At 46.0% G+C, this 14658-nt stretch overlaps 1 protein-coding gene across 2 annotated transcripts in view; it reads left to right on the forward strand.

Moving 5' to 3' along the window:
- The window catches only part of LOC138468214 (xanthine dehydrogenase/oxidase-like), a 1072878-nt gene that overhangs the window by 531964 nt on the left and 526256 nt on the right, over window positions 1-14658 (forward strand). For both annotated transcript variants that reach the window (XM_069608673.1, XM_069608674.1), the window contains exon 11: window positions 8424-8575. In XM_069608673.1, coding sequence (XP_069464774.1) covers window positions 8424-8575 — 152 coding nt within the window. The remainder of the gene's footprint in view (window positions 1-8423; window positions 8576-14658) is intronic.

Genomic DNA, 14658 nt, shown 5'->3' on the forward strand with positions numbered 1-14658 from the left:
CAGAGTTGATGGCTGTGCATCAAGCAATCCTCACTGCTGTCCAACACCAACTCCACAAACTGATCATAATCACAGATTCGGATTATGTGCGGAACGGGTTCGTGGAGCACCTGGTTAACTGGAAAACCATAGGCATGCTATGTGCTTATAATAAACCATTGAAACATGGGAAATTAATCCTAAAATATTGATGATCTGGTCACCTCGAATGGGATGACCATCTACTGGAAAAAGATCAAGGGTCATTCTAAAGTAGAGGGACCAGACAAAACTGGTAATGACCTGGCTGATCAGCTGGCCAAAACCGGAGCCATCCAAGGGGATCTACTTGAGATCGAGTCCCTGTGGAAATCCAGGTCTCTGCTATCACTAGGTCCCAGACAAATGCTCTCAATGAACTCTCAATGGCACAATTGAGTAAGGAGACCCCAGATGCTGATTTGATTACAGCTCAAAAAGGGGATCCAATAATTGGTAAGTTTTATCAACACATTGAGGACCCTGAGAACTTTCCCCTGATGGATACCGATTACATTGGGAAAGAGGACCTCAGAGTGTTGATGAAATGTCCAAAAATGTTCTGAATCCAAGACGGTTTGTTGGTAAGGAGATCCCTAGCTGGCCATGATCAGTGGGTGGTCCCTACCTCTTTCCAAAGCCTGATGTTGAGTCACACCCATGATGCGGCCACAGCCGGTTATAGGGGGTTTCATTCAACACTTGAAATCTTAAGAGAGGTTGCATACTGGCCACACATGGGGCAGGACCTCGACCAATACTTGAAGGGGTGTCTTGTGTGTGCACAATTTCCGCCACCATCCCTCACACATTGTGTGCCTCTCCAAAAGAGGGGGATGAAACTGCCTTGGTTAGATTTACAAGTCGATTTTATCGGGCCCGTGATTTGCTCCTCTAGGGTGATCAAGTACATGTTGACCGTGACATGCTTGTTCACTAAATGGGTGGAATGTCTCCCAGCCCCAAATTGCAAGGCTGAAACAGCAGCTGCTCTGATGATCAACCACATCTTCTCGCGTTTTGGACTACCTCAAAGGATCGAGTCAGACCGAGGTAGCCACTTCACTAGCGAAGTAAGGACAAAGATGTTGGAGATACTTGGGGTCAAAAGGAAACTACACATTGCCTACCGTCTAGCCTCTAGTGGTGCAGTAGAGAGATACAACAAGACAATTGTGAGCATATTAAAAAAAGTTTGTGGCAGATTCTGGGCCAAGTTGGGACATCCAAATACCTCTTGTCCTGATGGCCATCAGATCTACCCCTTCATCTGCAACAAAAATGTCACCATTTGAGCTGATGACTGGACAAAGGATGGTGCTTCCCCAGCATCTGCTCTAGAGAACCCAAGAGCAGACATTGATAAATGCCTTCACAACTCATGAGTATGTTGAAAATCTGAGAAAACACCTTCAACCTGCTTTTACCTATGCTCAGCGAAATCTAGAAAGATATGCAGACAGTATTAAGACCCAATATGACCTTAAGAATACTAGAAAAGAATACCAAGTATGAGACCGGGTCTACTTATACAATTTCCAAAGCAACCAGGCCAAACATTGTAAATTTCTGCCTAGCTGGAGGGGACCTTTTGAAATTGTAGACAAAATCTCACCAGTCGCCTACACAATCCGTATCCCCAAAAGCAGTTTGGCAGAGGGGGAAGATAAGTGGGTCCATATCAACCAACTGAAGTGTTGCCATCCTAGTCATACTCTGCACCGACTAGAGGATTCATTTGGAAACCCAGAGGGGGACCTTCCAGACCCCTATAGTTCCAACTATAAAACTAGTCCACCTGTGAAAATGAGTAATAAATTGCAAATAGAAAGGATTGTCATCAAATGTATGCGTCTGCCCCACTACATGAATAGTGGTGGGGAAATGTCTACAAATATACTCTGTTTTGTCATCCTAGATTTTGAAACCATGGATCCTGAGCATCGAGGACGACCACTCAGAGGACCTCATTCCGAGTAGGGCGGTAAGGGTTAACGGTCACCAGTAACGAGACCGGTGCCATAAACCCTTACCGCCCTACTACGAGTTCCCTTTGTGAGTCCTTCCTTAATGCCTGCTTTTAGCAAAGGGTCTCCGGGGTCAATAACGGTACCGTAATTTACGGTACCATTATTGCCACCTTCCCCCTTCCCATTGAGCCCTATGGGGCTAAAATGGGAATGGGGAATGGCCCTGCTGAATGGGGAATTACCGGTCCCTCTGACCTTGGAATGGCCCGGTAATTACTCCATTCACCAGGCCGGAGTTTGGACGAGTTCGGAGGCAGCCATGCCGCAAATAGCGGCGTAGTTACCTCCGAACTCGGAATGAGGCCCAGAGACCGGAAGAGAAAAACCCAAGGGGTCCGGTGTATCGTTCCATACTCTCATCCGGAACCAGCGAGGGGAACCTGTCAATCCACCACTGATGGGAGAAGCAGATGAATTTTGCCATTTGGACCAGAAAGAAAAAACGGAACATCTCACGATTTCCCCTTGACGGGCGGTCAAAAGTCAAGTTACGAGGGGGGGCTTGTGGGATGTTTTAACCCACTAGGTTCTGCCCAGCGATATCCCTGTGTGCTGGTGGCACCAGAATCAGCAAAATGGCCGCGAAAGCCCTATGCGCGCCAAACCTATGAAAATTGCGCTTTGAAACCGAAAAAGATGGCTGCCAGATCTACTTTGCCTGTTGTTAGTGGTGGAAGGAGACCTCACTGCTGAAACATGCCACTGGGGTGCCTACCAAGGAAAAATGGAAAGTGCAGGAAAGGCAGTGCTTTATTGCAAGAAACCCAGAAATTGCTCTTAAATCCCTTTTTCTTGGGTGATGAAAATACAGAATACCGGATAAAAACACCACAAAAATTCCGATATCTTTGCCGGGTGTTACCCGCCACTTCATTTAAGGAATCAATATGAACACACAATGGGCCTGATCACGACTTTGGCGGTAAAGCTGGCGGTATTACCACCGGCGGTATTAGCCCTACCGCCGAACTCCTCGGCGCTAATAGCGCCGGATCACAAGTTCGGCGGTAATGTTAATCCCCATTCCCCATTGAGCCCATTTGGGAATGTCCCATTCCCCATTGTGCTCAATGAGGAATTTTCGCGCTCTTACCGCCGGCGGATTTCCCGTCAGCGGTAATAGTGTGAATTTTCAGCGGATTTACCCCCAGCTCAGAGCTAGGGCGAAATCCGCCGAAGTCCTGATTTGGCAGACCCTTAAATCCGGCGGTAATAGCGCTACCGCCGGATTTAAGGGTTACCGCCAAAGTCGTGATCAGGCCCAATGTCAGGAAAAGCAGAATCTATCATCAAATATCCACAGTAAAAAGCGTGCTTGCCTGTGAAAATCTGTCAAAATATGGGCGCAGTACCATCGGCCGCCTGTGACTATTTCAAAATCCTGCATTTAAACTGCAAAATTGCACCATTAAGATCTAATGTCTTAAATCTAAGTGACCTGTCATTAAGAGGAACATAGGTTGTAACTATTTAATCTCCATGGTTTAGAGACTGGAATCAGAGTTCTAGCTGCTTGATTAAAAATTGCACGTTTTATTTTACATTAAGAAAATATTATAATTTGACAGTGAATTTAGCTGAAACTCAGAGTCATCAAACCAGTCCCCCCAGCTTTCCCCAACAAAAGGCATCTCTCCTGCTGCTCACCAAAGGCCAGGAACTCACATTCAGGTGTTGATTAAGAGGGGAAGGGCACGGGGGCTGCTCCTGGAGGAGACAATAAACCTTCCTTGGCTGAAAGAATATGCAGATTGTAAGTGTCAACAGTGGCCTCTGCCAGAGGAAGAAGGCAGGGATTGCTCTTGAGCTAAAAGAAACCTTTGGAGGCGGGGATAGAAATATGCTTTCTGTCCATTCTCAATGGACAGAAAGCATATTTTTGGAAAAGACTGACAAAGGTCTGTGCGAATTTGTAAACATTATAAAACTAACTGCATTGTGAATGTGATTTTTTGTGCACATTTTAAAAGGACCCAGAACTCTGTGCGATGTTCTGAGAAGGCGTAGTGAAAATTCTGGTTTTGTAGCAATTGTATTCATGTCAGAAGCAGGAAACTTCATACGATTATGCCCAGATATCATACGCACATATGTACAAAATTGTGGACAAATCAGATGTTTCCCGGATAAAAAGTTCGAAAAATTGTCAAATCCAGACCCAAGATCTATGTATTTTATTGGTATAAAGATTGTACACATGTAAAGACGTATTATATCAAAAATAGATTTTATGTGCAAAAGGAAAAGGTGAGGTTTTCCCTGCCTCATAAACTGCATCATCATGATGACACTCTGTTTTCCCCTCCAATCAAGGGAGAGAGCAGACTTTAGACAATGGACCCTAGGGGGTGTGCGTAGGATAATTCAGCATTCCCAACCCTTTATGAAACACATAAATAGAGACAGCTTAGGACCTAGAAAAAAAACACTGATCCACCCACCATCTCGAGATTGGCAAAGTACTTTGAAGGAGATATATTCATACTCCTTGTTCCAGACTCCAAAAACTTTGCAAGCAGAAAGGCTCAGAGCATAGCTGAACCACTTTCAGCTGGGCCTAATTTCCAGAACCCATCCCTAAACTTAAAGGGGAAACCAAGAAGCAGCCAGGCTGTGCTGTAACTGCTTGCCTGCCAAAGAATCATTTTCATAACCAGAAGGGCAGATTAAACCCTGTCTCGTGCCATGCTGTGCTGTGCAGACCAGAGAGCCATTGCAGATCCAGCCCAGTCCTGCCGTGCGGTGTCCAGAGGGCCTGGCTCTTCGCTGACCCGTCCAGTCCGGTGTGCCCAGCAGTCTGTCCCAGAAATCCTTGACCAGAATCCCTGACGGTTCCATTCAAAACATTGCTAGTGAGTATCCAGAGATTGTCACTAGCCTATGTACTGTCCATAGTCATCCCTATCCCAATCAAATCTATCTCATATCCAGAACTGTATTGCTAGAAATCCTTTTTGTCTTGCCTAAACTCTCTCTCTTATCCTATAGTCCTTCTGTAATAATATTGTTAAAACCATCTTTGCGCTGATATATTGCATCTGAAGAAAGGCAAGCGTCTCGGCGGGCAAAGACCTGATCAGTGACGTCCTGGTCTGGTGGCTGTGCTGTCGTGTAGTTTGAATCTTCATAGTCCATTCCTAGTGTAAAGAAACAATGTTTGTATTTTAAAAAGTGCATTCTTGTTTTACAATTTTTTCTCTATCTGAAAAAAACGACCTCCACGAAAACATTCATAACTTCTTCATACTTTATGCTTGAAATGTACATTTCCTAATCCTAAGCTTTCCAATGAACCCAAAACCGCATCCCAACTCCTTATAGATTTTCTGCAATCGCGCTTACCGCGCGCGGAAAAGTTTGCAAGAAATTTTTCGTTTGGCTCAAATCTATAACGTTTGACATAGCTTTTCATTGTACCCAACCTCAAAATTAAGTTCAACTTGCTCATTACTTTCAAATCATTGCTAATGTGTGTCTGAGACCATACAAAGTGGCTCCCATTAGTATTTAAATAATTTCAGTGAATTAAACCATTTTCCGTGTTTTACCCATTCCATTCAAGCCAACTTAAAAAAACCATTTTTGACAAGTTTGCAATCATTCCTGTTTCTCTCTCTGTGTTTGCTGAGGGAATTTGGGATTGATATATTTGTTTGAGTTCTGCATTCTTGAAACCTGTTCTCTCGCCTTCTATCTCTTTATGTTGCATATTGGCGGGATTGCGGGGTGTGCAGGGGAAATAGTAATCACATTGCTTTGATTTGAACCCACAAAAGTATTATTTCTGTGCTGCATTATTTTCCCATCATTGCTCCTTGTGATTAAAGAGATTGTTAGTGTGACATCACCCTATTGGTGATTATTGTATAACCACTAAAAATAGTGTGATATATATTGCGCAATACATAATACATATTTTAACTTTGTAAACCGGCCTGCTTCCTGGTTCAGTGTGACCGGGGGGATTCAAAGAGAGGGGCGTGATATAAGTAGTACATCGTTCAGAAATAAAAGAATTTATAGACAAAAATAATTAATTAAGGGTTTCAGCTGTGCATCACACGCTAGGCATTGACTTAGGTGAAGTGCCGGGTTGAAATCACTTACAATCCTGGTGGTAAAATTGCCAGGATACCTGCAAAGGCTATTACCATTTCCAGCACTCGCTCTGGTGGCATTGCCGCCAGATTATGAGTGACATGATGACAGTGTTAATCTACATTCATGGAGTCCAATAGGACTCCATGAGAGGATTTGCCGTCATTACCAGCACCAGCAATACCAGTGCCGGTAATGATGGCTTATTTTGCTAGTAGGGTACCTGCTTTACGGTAACTCAGGTGCCCCACTGGCAAACCCATAGTCGGACTTGGAATGAAGCCCACTATCTTTTAACATTGTTTGGTTGGAGTAGCAAATTAATTCAGGTTAAAGGGACTTAGTTTAGAAGGGCTAAAGTCCTAAATCCAATACCCAGTTCCCTATTCTAATCCACACGTTCCCAGGGTCGCTATCCAGAAAAGTATCCTTCAATGCTCTCACAGACTCATAGTATTTAAAAAGCTCCAGCATGCTGCTTTGCTTGGTGTTGGCAGATGGTCCAGAAGATGACCTGTCCTATGGACAGCAGAGCAATACCATGCAGTTTTCCACCTCTTGCCTTAGGCTGCAGTTATCATAACACCTCAGCCATGGTCACCCTCTGAGGCGTGAGCCCACTACAGGCTCTTCTCAATTTCTCAGAGTTGCAAGCGAATGATCTCTCTTCCTTGCAATTCCAGTGGCTTTAAAGCAACTATCTGTAATCTGCCCTAAATCTCTAAACCGGCTATTCCCTCTCTGCTCGTTCTGTGGCTCCACCGGCTCTTGCACCTTCTGGCCTAAAGCCACTAGCATGCACCTCACTCTATTCTCTCCTCTAAGACTTATCCCATTCAGAGTGTGGCCTATTTTCTTAGCCCCCCCCCCCAAACCCCATCTCCCGTTCTCTCCTGCTTTTTTGCTCCAATCACTCTTACATCACCAACTCTCTAGAATTCCTTCTTAAGTCCCACACAGCAGGGTGGTCGGTGCCTCTTCTTATACCATGTGTCTGGCATTTATTGTTGCAATAAGAGCTCTGATTGGTGGGTCCATTTCCCCAATGGTTCGTTTGACTTGTGCTTGGGATGGTGCAGATCATGTTCTTCCACGTCCTCCTCATGGGCTTTCCCTCTATTCCCAAATGTAAACATGTTTGGTGTGTCTTTCAATTGTTGGTGTCTGCCTGTGATCCTGATCCCATTGCCCGAGGGTTCAAATATACTTACTATCATCTAACGGTCATGCTCAAGCATTAGGTTGCCAGGTGGTCCCTTCTTTGACATCACAAGTCACAATATTTACTTCTGCTGCCAAGAACATCTCATTCCCTTGTTACCTTGATGTCAGGTAAATCTCTATCTCTATATATGTATAAAAGGGAAATGTGTGGATATGTGTGTGGGTCTGTTCAAAATGTTCAGCATACTTCCCAACATGCTACAAACCTGACATTTGGCGTGTGGGTAGGTTTCATGGTGTAGACAATGTAAAAAGTAGAAAATATACATGTTTCAAAATGTTTCTTTTATTTAAGCGGTCTGCAATGCTTACCCCTGCCATTTGGCTCTTTGGGTCGTAGTTCTGCCGCAGTCCTACGTAAAATTCAGCAATTCATTGTTCCTAAACTTTCCATACCATCTGAATTGTAGCTGGCATTAGCGGCACTCACTTTTAAAGTCAGACGGGTGATACTAAACAGTGCTTTTGCTTTTGTAGTAAGGCGGGCGACAGGAAACAGTGCATGTCTCTTCAATAGTGTCCACAATGATGTTGGTCATGACATTGTGGCAAATCTCTCATGATAATTACCTGGACTTCATTTCTCACGGAAGTTGATGAATGTATGCCATCACGACAGAATGAAGTTTACATGCTTCAGCCGTACACATAAGGGTGCATCACTTCAAGCTTAAACGCTTAAACCCTACACGTATGGCACTTATGTTGAGATCGCTGCTGCCTTGGCTGTTGACCGGGACACCAATAATGTTGCTGCGCAATCTCAACGCTCCGACTCAAAGTAGCTGGAATCGATTGTGTTGTTATTCAGGTAACGCAAACAACCATGCAACATCATTTCTATATTTGTTCATCGAATGAACTACAAACTAGGACTGAAGTGGGAATTACTGTGCAAAGCACGGGTACACCTACTAGTACATGCATAATGTAAAGATCAATCCTGCTCTGAGGCAATCCTTCGTAAATGGCATTTGGTATTGGAAGTCAACCATTTTTCCTGTGATGCAGTAGATGCTCTCAAGAGGTACTGACTTTGTTGTGCTTTTGCAGGGATTATCTTTGGTGCTGGCTGCTCTCTAACATGCATCAGAGAGGTGCTGGAAAAAGCTGTGGATAACCTGCCCTCTCACCAGACAGAGGTGTTTCAAGCAGTCCTGGAGCAACTGAGGTGGTTTGCGGGACATCAAATCCGGAACGTTGCGGTAAATTCTGTTAAACATTTTCAATCAAGGACATCCGAACTATTGTGAGGGTTGTAACTATGTCAATAACACGTGATCTCTTTTCACTTGGCCATGTACCCTTCCAGAGACACACACTCCATATGGACGTCTTCACTCAGTAGGGTTGTGTACACCTCTAGTATTTTAATGGTGATGGCCTTGTCGACATATGCATCGTAGAACGTATGACAATATAAGGAATCTCAGGTGACAAAGGGTGTGACTGTGCCATTGATTTGATTGGCTGCATTTTGCCACCATGCACTGTGATTCCTCTTTGTCTTCATGGTTGCCCTGCTGCAAACAGGCAGAACAACTCTTCAAAGCAGTGGCGGCCAGCTTTAAAGGCCTACTTGGACACTCCAATAATCTTTCTATGCGGTACATCTTAACTGCCTTCAGTGATTCATTTTCCTAGCTGTATGTGCATTCATGTTCTGTTGTTAGCTGTGTTCAATGTATATTTGTATTAGTTCAGTTGCTTTCTTCCTTTCTGAAGGAATTCTTTTTCTGGAAACGTTTGCTGGGACGGCATTTCCAATGGACCAAAATGGGTGGTTTGTGTTTGTGTCATTTGCGGGTGCTGCACTTAAAGTTACATTTTGCACTCAGACTTCATCTGGCAGTGCCATCCTTCCTGCCTACTCTCGACTCAGAGACTGTGGGCCTCATTACGAATATGGCGGTGTGGGAAAAAACAGTGATAATGCAGTGGTAACCGCATTAGCACTGCATTACCACAACATGACCTGACCGCTGCACTACAACTTTAGAGGGCTACGGTCAAGGATTATCTTCCAGCAAAGTGCTGGAGGTAAATTCTCCAGATTCCCGCCAATAATCAGCAAAATCATGGAGTCCCATGGGCTTCAAAAAAGAGGACTTACCCCATCTCCCACCACTTGAAATACCACTGTAACTGTAATTAAGTTCACTGTCTGGTTTCCAGCATTACCAGGACTATTTATCACCTGTATCTGCCCCAGATATTCTTGAATAATGTTAATTATCTGGCCTTCCCCCTGACCTGATCCTGCGGTCAATAGCTCACCCAGGGAGTCCTGTATATCTTCAAGGTTGTTAATGTCATGTTCACGATCACCAGTCTAAGTTCCTCTTCTACCCCCTGGAGGGATAATTCGATTCCCATCATAGAGCTACTTGTAGGGGTACGCACCAAGGGTTTGGCTAATGCCTATCACAAGCCCCCCATAAGGCCTACCATGGAGACCCCTTTTGGACCTTACCTGGTATATTTTATAGCCCTCCACAACCAAGGGGGGCTCTAACCATGTCTCCTGCAACAGGAAAATATCCACACTAGCAAGTCGCAGGGCAGAACCCTCCTTGCTCACAATATGGCCAAAGCCTCTTGTATTCCAGCTTGCGATAGTGCACCTTCAGAGGTCCATGTGGCCCCCCATTCTACATAAGAGTGGCGAACAGGCCTTCTACGCCCATCCAGGTTCATATCGGCTGGATAGCCCCGGCTTATACCCCCGCGAGTGCTCACTCACACAGCAAACTGTTCATTTAAATCCTAATGATCTTAGCATTTCTGCACACATACACAACAGGGAGAAAGCAAAATGTATCAATTCCCAGTTTTCCATGCTGGTCCATGGTGGAAGGCCAATTTGGAGCATCTCTTTACTGCTGATTGAAGACAGGCTAGGGATAGGGAGGTGAAGCATCGCTACAGTTCAAAAAAGGGCTATCAGCAGTGGTGTAAAGCTCTTCAAGTTTTACCATGGTGCCCAAGGTCGACCACTCTTTTCGTACAGTGGAAGGGAAGGGAAGATAGGAGGGTGAAGGAAGAGGGGAGGGAGGCAAGGGAAGAGCAATGTGGTTAATGTTTATGGAGGCTATCCGCTGTGTCTTTGGTTGTTCCATGCAGGCACCACGCACGGGTATTATAGCTCAGTGGCAACGTGCTCGTCTTGGACGCAAAACGAAGCAGAGCGACACAGGTTTGAATCCCAGGTCCGTGCTTAGAAACCTCTTCGGTATAGTGCGTTATAAAAAAAACTGTTATAATATTATAATAATCTCTCTTGTGAACAAGCTTGACTGACACTCCCAAGTCTCCCCCTTCGGCCTTGTTAAGTTGCGTCAGGGTTGTAAATCCCACCTGTGCCTTTTAAATGACCATCTCGTCTGATATTTCTGCTAAGCCACAAAGTCCACCGCAGTTCGGAGCTACTGTGCATTACCTCATTACGAGATGGATGGTGGTGCGGGTTAAATACAGCAGTATTACCATATACCACCGCATTACCGCATGGCCCAACTAAGAAGTGGGCGGAAAGTTGGAGGATTCACCTCCAGCTATGAACTGGAGGTAAATCCACTGACTTTCTTCCCATTTTCGGCAGAATTACTGCTGTAGTAATTCCACCGAAAATGCCCCATTGAGTAAAAAAAAAATGTGGACTTACACCACCACCACCACTACCGCTGGACCAACTGGTGGTAACGGTAATAGAGTTTGGTGGTATTTATTTATTTATTTTTGCCATTTGTAAAGCGCACCCAACCCGAAGGCATCTGTTTTTGACATGTAAAAAACATATAGGTTACATAGTTACGCATGCACTTGGAGTGTAAAAAAACACAGTTTACATGGTTACCTATATACAAGGGCATACATTTATACGGGTTTGGCAACTTAAATTACAGTGATTCTGGGTGTTAATACCATGCTGCGTGCTAAACAGAGTTTATTGGCAAAGTTCCTGAGAGAAGAGCCAAGTCTTCAAGTGTTTGCGAAAGGTCCAGAAGGAGGCTTCTGACCTGAGTGTAGCTGGTAGGGTGTTCCAGTGTCTGGCCGTTACCACTTGGAGGCTACTGCCTCCGGCTTTCTGCCGTTTGAAGCGTGGGGTGGAGAGCAGGTGAAGGTGTATTGAACGCGTAGACCAGTTAGATTGCGAGGTCGTGAATTTGTCTGTCTGGTATTTGGGGGCTGACTTATGTATACATGTGCGTCAAGGTGAGTGTTTTGAAGAGGATGCGCTCCTGGACAGGTAGCCAGTGGGTGTTTCTTCTAGTTACGAAAATATGGGTATTTTTAGGGATGTTCAAGGTTGCTCTGAGGACATTTTTTCCGGGGCCTGACTTCCCGTGCCACTGGGTCATTACAAGTCCCGGTGGATGGGGAAGTCAAACGCCTGAAAATGTTAGTCTCTGAATGGAGACTCGGAAGCCCTGGCACCATTGCTAACGGTGCCGGTGCTTCCATGACAACTCTGCTTTCCAGGCCCGTTGCGCCCGGCAGGTTCGACTTGCTGGGCGTAGAGGCCCCGGAAAGCAGATTTGTAGTCTGTCGGTACAGAAAGGGTGCCGGTACGTTGCTACCAGCCCCCTTATTTCCGGACCGGCAGACTTGTAATGAGGCCCAATGTGTTCCTCTTGAGCAGTGTTTTTTGATCCATTTATGATGGTGAGCTTCCTGATCATGCCCCCCATTGCCCCTTTGCTCGTTAATATCCATTAATGCACCCTTCTGCCTTCAAGATGAAATGTGCCTCGTTAGTTATTCCCCCGGCCTGGATTGTCGCCAATCTGCGTATATTCTCCTGGTGATGTGCTCTCCAGGACTAGAAAATACCTACAGATATACTTCTACTATCGATGCGTAAAGAGGGAAAATAAACCTTTCCCTTCCCTATGTGGGAGTGGTATTTGATAGCACCCTCTCCTCTGATGCCCAAGTACACATGGTCACTCGGAACAGTTATCCTTTCTGCAGCTCCCCCTTCAATGCCCCCTGAACCTTGCAGATGCCACCTTCAGACTAGATTACTGTAAAGGTGTATAGACCAAACTCTGGAGAAACCGCCATTCAAACATCAAAGGGTCCATAGTCGTGTTGGCCCCTTTGTATCTGATGGTGACATCGAGGCTGCATCTTCACCTGAGGAGCGTTAAGGCTCTTCCGGTCCATAAAGCGCCCTGTGAGGTTAAGCCATCCTTCTGGGCTCTTACAACGTTTTCATTAGCAAAGGACTTGACTGAGACAAGTCCCTCTTCAGACATTTGCCTCCAGGTCAGTTGGAAGGCTTAGACGAGTTCTGACACCACATCCAGTGGTGCCCACTCTGTCTGTGCTCTGCCACTTACAGGGGTGGACTGGGAACTAAAAGAGGCCCTGGAAACAATGACTGGGGACCAAAAGAGGCCCTGGAAATAATGTCCAAAGTGGCCCCATATGATACAATTTCAGCAAGCCCAATGTGTTTCCTATGAGAACATTTGGAAATATCACACAAAAGAGGCCCAGTGTGCAGAGGCCCACCATGAAATCTCCAGAGTTCCCCTATAGGCCAGTCCACCCCTGGCCACTTATAGGACATTTACTTTGCACCCTTGCTCCCTAGAGGAAGGCCAAGGCCTGCCGATTACATCCTCCTACCTGGGTCTTTTGGGGTGATTTATGGTTGCACCAAGGACCCCCGCCGTCCTCGGTCTACCCGCCACCCCTCAGCATACTGATGCTGCCACTTGGCAGCTTGTGGTCCTGAACATATCAGTAACTGATGCAATGAAATGACCATATGCAGCCCAACATACACCAGGCCTTCCTGCAGCCCTGGCACAGTGCATGGGCACTTTAAAGTAACCCAGAGCAATGCCCCATTGATCACTCCCTAGCAGGGCTTTAAGTGGGCCGGGCCTTCCAGGTCTGGGTCCCGGCAGTCTCCGAAATTTCGTTTTGAGGCGGGGACCTGCCGGGGCGCACTAATCTCCTTTGGCAGCCCTGGCCACTACACAAAAAGGCTTTTTTTTCTACAGCCTGAAGCTCTCGCTATTGTGCGAGTGCTTCAGGCTTCAGAAAAAAATGCCTTTTAGCCATAATGGTGGCGCCGCACCTGCGAGGCATCCCTTTAATCAAGTGATGCACGTGGGCCGGCGCCACCATTATGGAGAAAACATGAGGCCGCTGGAAGCAGAGGCCTTGCTTTCTAAATACTGAAGCTCCCGCGGATTCGCGGGAGTTTCAGTCTTTAGGAAAAAGGCCTCTGCTTCCAGCGGCCTCACCCTTTCAGCCTCAATGTTGACGCTGTCCGTCCCCAGATGGCGAGGGGCAGCGCCACCAGTAAGGCTGAATATGCAAGGCGCTATCCCCTGCCAGGCAAGCCTATAGCCTGGCAGTTGTGCCAGTAGCCCATTGAGCCAAGGCTCGTCAGGGGGCGTGGCCTAACGGCCAGCGGGACCCCCGCCGTTAGGCCACGCCCCCTTGATGAGCCCTGGCTCATTTTGTAGTGCGACTTAAGGCACTGCTCCCTAGTTTGGTGGCATTCGGGGTCGCACTTGCCATCCTGTTCTGCTGAAGGCACTCTGCGGTATCAGTCTTTTGATTGACCTTTATATCATCTGGAAAAAGTCATACCCTGGCCCGCCTCAATGTGTTTCTACGTACATTTTTTGACCGTGTATTTTTTACTGTCCGTTTTGTGGCCTTTTTTTGGCTGCAAAATGTTGGGGTCTGGGGTGGGGTGATCTCACGCAACCCTCCTTTTCTTCCGCTCTGTATCCCCTCCCTCCTATTGCCTTACCAAAACAGGCCCCAGCATTTTGCGGCACTAAAGAAAATCTGTTAAAAAAAATTGGTATTAAAAAATTACAGCTGTGAAAAATAAAAAGGTAATAAGACTGGGCACCCACTGAAGATTAACAGTAGAGAACGGTTCAATGACTCACTCCGCTTCGCACCTCCACGCACCCTATAACGGCCCCCATTTGCCATCACAATCTACTCACAGCTAGTTCTAAGACAGCTTGACAATATGGCTGCCATTAGCAGGATGTCATACTTGCTACAGAGCGTTTGACTTCCTCTGGCAAACGTTGCTTTTCATCTCCTTACAGTTGATGCTAGGCAGAGCCTTTGCTAAATGAAGCACTGTCCGGTGGCTGCGCTTTCATCAGATAACTCCCTCTTTTCATTCAAGATTCGTGGGGGTGACGTACTATGGTGGCTGGCATGTGATAACTGCATTTTGCTGGGGCAACTCATAGGACTATCGAAAGAATGTACTCTGTGCCCCCCATTGTCCTGTTTG

Source organism: Ambystoma mexicanum, chromosome 4q (assembly GCF_040938575.1).
Source record: "Ambystoma mexicanum isolate Mex_15411 chromosome 4q, UKY_AmexF1_1, whole genome shotgun sequence".
In the NCBI taxonomy this organism is placed as follows: Eukaryota; Metazoa; Chordata; class Amphibia; order Caudata; family Ambystomatidae; genus Ambystoma; species Ambystoma mexicanum.